The following is a 4124-nucleotide window of genomic DNA, read 5'->3' on the forward strand; positions in this document are numbered from 1 at the left end:
TGGGACGCGAACCGCGGTCGACTACATGGAAGTCCAGCGACATACCCATTACGCTAACTGCTGGTTCCCCCCAAATCTTGAAAGGAGGAAGAAATGGAGAAAGGACTACAGTGTGACCATCCCCCTTAGGGGAGGCGTTCTCATTTTCCTTCTCTTTCTCTCTCTTTCTGGTGAGCACATGTGCCCAGTAGCAAAATTTAGAAAATAAAGCCATCAGCCTGGGGCCAGCAGGTGGTGTGGTGGTGAAGGTGGTGGATCCCACATGGTCACCTGCGCAGTTCAAGTCCTGGACCTGGCGGCTTGAACAGGCTGAGCAGCTGGTGTGGAGGTTGGGGTACTGGACTCCCACATGGTCGAGCACGGTTTGAGTCCTGCACCTGGCGGCTTGCGTTCTCACTTTCTCTGTCTCTCTCTCTCTCTGAGTGTATGTGTCCTATAGCAAACTAAAAGAAAATAATAACATTACAAATAATTTTTAAAATGCTGGGTACATGTATGTATCTGTGTGTCTAAAATCCTGAGAGAATGGAGAAGAGATTGCACACGGGGACCAGCAGTTGGCGCAATGGCTATGTTGCTGGACTCCCACGTAGTCGACTGCGGTTCAGGTCTCGGACCCGGTGGCTTAAAACTCACGCCGGGCGCGTGTGCGTGCGTGCCCAAGATCCCGAGAGGAGAATAGAGGAGAAGGAATTGCGGCGTGGCCATCCCCCTGGGGCTGATTTCTCACTTTCTGTCTCTCTGTCTCTCTCTGTCTTTTCTGGAGAGCATGCGTGCCCTACAACAAAAACCTCTCCAAAAAAAAAAAAAAAAAGAAGAGATTGCACATGGCTATTCCTCCCTGGGGATGCTTTCTCACTTTCTCTTTTTGTTTCTCTTCAAAAGTGCATGTGTCCTATAGCAAGTTAAAAAAGAAAAAGAGAAAGAAAACAAATCAGCAAGAATGGGGAGGGGAGAGGAATAAGCCTCATTTACGGAACACTTCTGACTTCCCCCAGCACATGCGGCAGCTAGGTAAGAGTTTCCTACTAGACTGGGCCGGTGGGGTCTGTCTTAATGGACAGAGAATAATACAGGAGGTCTTCAAGAAGGGAAACCCGTATTATGAAAAAGCTCTGCACGGAACTCAACAGTTTTCTGCCTCAAAATAAGCTTGAACTTGAATTCCATTCTCCCAGAACTTTTGGGAGGCCCTCACGCACTACGTGAACTGCAGTTACTTGTGGGAGACGGCAGTTTCTGGGCGTTCACAGCTGCAGTCTTCAGTCTGATGACGACGCAGCCCTTGTATAGCACAGATCCTTTGCAGCACAGTAAACTGCTTTTTTTTAGATAAGAATGATTTCATTTTATCTATAATTATTATTTTTTAATTTACTACAGGGCACAAGAGCTCATTAGAGAGAGAAAGAGAAAGCTGACAGGTCCAGGACTCGAACCACGGTCAGCCACGTGGAAGTTCGGCGCCTTAACCACCATACCACCTGCTGGCTTCATGCTGTTGTCTTAACCACTGGGAGAGCCCAGGGTCCATAGCTCCGAAAAGGGCTAGATTCCCCTTTCCCCCGCTCCTATGAGCCTCCGTGTCCCCCTCACCGATGGCCCTGGAGACAGCCAGGGTCCCGTTGACTCTCCAGCACTCCAAGTGAGACACGAAGCCACCCAGCGCCTCGATGCGTGCCTTCTCGTCCTGCGGGGAGACAGCCAGAGTTGGGGGCTGGGGGGAGCTGACCGAGCAGGTGCCCTAATGCCATAGGGCAAAGTGACATCTTAGCATGTGCTTTTTTGTTTTGTTTTGTTTTTGACAGGCTTTTGCTATAGGGCGCATGTGCTCTCCAGAGAGACAGAGACACAGAAAGCGAGAAATCACCCCCCAGGGGGGATGGCCATGCCGCAATCCCATCTCCTCCATTCTCCTCTCGGGATCTGGGGCGCACACGCACATGCACCCGGAGTGTGTTTAAGCCACCGGGTCCGGGACTCAAACCGTGGTTGACTACATGGGAGTCCAGGGGCGTAGCCATTACGCTAACTGCTGGTCCCTCGCCATGTGTTTTTCAGCACTGAAAGGCCGGAATGATCAGAGCACCCATCGCCAGGGGTGGCCACACAGTCCCAAGACAGCATGGCGCTTTAGGTGTGGACGGGGGATGGCCCGCCGGGTGCACAGGTGAGGAAAAGGCAGTGTGGAGCGGTGTGTGGGCAAAGTGGGGTTCGGGGTCGGGGCAAACAGGCACCCCTTGGTATCTCAGTGCTGGCTTTCTGACTCAGGAGACGCAGACACTTGTGACAAGTGGTCTGAGCAGGAACGTCACGTCACCTTCACGGCCACAGCCCACGGTCAGCCACTCCTTGTCCGCGTGAGTGACAGGACTGAGCCTGGTCCCGCTGACCCCACCTCCCGGGCTGCCTACAGGGGCAGAGGGCCCAGCTTGCCCCTGGTCACGCCTCAGGCGGGGTACCCTCCCTCTGGGGACATTAGGAGTTTCCGGGACCCCTTGCACATCCCCATCTGCCCCAGTCACACCCAGCCGGGGTCTCTCAAATTCTGCTTCTCTGCACCCCCGCCGTGAGCCCAGTACGCGGGGCGGGGGCCGAGCCGGGAGATGGAGGGACCCCCTTACCTCTCGCTCAGGCCTGTGGGGCTCCATCAGCTTGACCACCTGCCCCTGCTGCACGAGGATGACCTGGGAGTCCCCGAGCCAGGCGACGTGCAGGGTCGTCCCTGAGATGAGCACGCATACACCCGTGGTGCCGCTCTGCAGCCGCTGCGGGGAGAGGGGGCCGTGAGGGAGGGCCGGAGGCCAGGCCAGGCCAGGCGCCTGCAGTGCGGGCACTCGCTGGTCCAGAACGAGCCGCCGCTGAGCAATGCATAGCGTGGAGGAGGAGGAGACGCCGAGTGGCAGCGGCACGGGGGACAGCGCACCCACTGCTGTGTGCAAGGAGGGCCGGCCGACCCTGGGGACGCGCTCACCTGTGACAGCAGGGAGGGGGCGAGTGGCTGTCTGGAGGAGGGCCAGGGGGGACCAGAGGGCAGGAGGCCGCATTTGGGGGGATGACTCTGTCTGCTGGTGTGGTGCGAGATGCATGAGTGTGTATACACATGTGTGTATACACGTATACACACACGCACACGTATTTTCTTAATTTTATTTATTCATTCATTTATTTTAATTCAACTAGTGAGAGACAGAGAGAGAGAGAGAAGAAAAGTGAGAAAGCAAAGCCACCAGGTCCAGGACTCGAACCGTGATCGGCCACATGGGAGTATCCAGCGCCTTAACCACCACACCACCTGCTGACCCCTGCATCTTTATATCTTAAAAAGAAAAGAAAATAATAAGGGCCGGCAGGTGGCGCCGTGGTTAAGGGCGCTGGACTCCCACATGGCCGACCATGGTTTGATTCCCAGACCTAAGAAAGAAAGAAAGAGGTGGGACCAGCAGATGGCATAATGGCTGTCGCTGGACTCCCATGTCGTCGACTGCAGTTCGAGTCCTGGACCCGGTGGCTTAACTCATGCTGGGCGCGTGTGCGTGCATGCCCAAGATCCCGAGAGGAGAATGGAGGAGAAGGGATTGTGGCGTGGCCATCCCCCTGGGGGGTGATTTCTTGCTTTCTGTCTCTGTCTCTCTCTTTCTGGTGAGTGCACGTGCCCTATAGCAAAAACCTCTAAAGAAAATAAAAAGAAAGAGAAAGGAAGGAAAGGAGAGAGAAAGTTAAATAATTATTAAAAAAGAAAATAACATCAGGCAGATAGTGGTACGGTGGTAACGAGCCTCAGACTCCAAGGCTGACCCGACGGGAGGCCTGAGGTCTGGGAACTCTGGGTGCTCACGCTCCAGACCTGGCTGAGGCCGGGGGTGGATCATGGTACAAGATCCTGTAGGGGGAGCTGTCTTTTTCAGTCTCTTTCACTGTCTCTTTCTCTTATAAGAAATAAACTTGAACATTTAAGGAAAGAAATATGTTTCAGAGAATCCTTCCTTTGCTCCAAAGAGGCGGCCCTGGGCTCAGAGACTTTCTTTGCCTCCTGGGGGTGAAAGTGGCAGAGGGGAGGGCTCACAGGGCATTACTCTCCACTGGGTTCTCCTCTTTATAGATTTAGATAGTGTACTCTTTTC

General features: G+C 54.2%; 1 protein-coding gene across 1 annotated transcript in view; it reads right to left on the reverse strand.

The window, feature by feature from the left end:
• PPM1F (protein phosphatase, Mg2+/Mn2+ dependent 1F) overlaps window positions 1-4124 on the reverse strand; it is a 41144-nt gene that overhangs the window by 4165 nt on the left and 32855 nt on the right. The window contains exons 6-7 of the mRNA XM_006140197.3: window positions 2625-2768; window positions 1597-1690 (exon numbers count right to left, since the gene is read on the reverse strand). Of these exons, the coding sequence (XP_006140259.1) occupies window positions 1597-1690; window positions 2625-2768 (238 nt within the window). The remainder of the gene's footprint in view (window positions 1-1596; window positions 1691-2624; window positions 2769-4124) is intronic.

The sequence above is a fragment of the Tupaia chinensis genome, unplaced genomic scaffold, assembly GCF_000334495.1.
Source record: "Tupaia chinensis unplaced genomic scaffold, TupChi_1.0 Scaffold000024_1, whole genome shotgun sequence".
Lineage (NCBI taxonomy): Eukaryota > Metazoa > Chordata > Mammalia > Scandentia > Tupaiidae > Tupaia > Tupaia belangeri.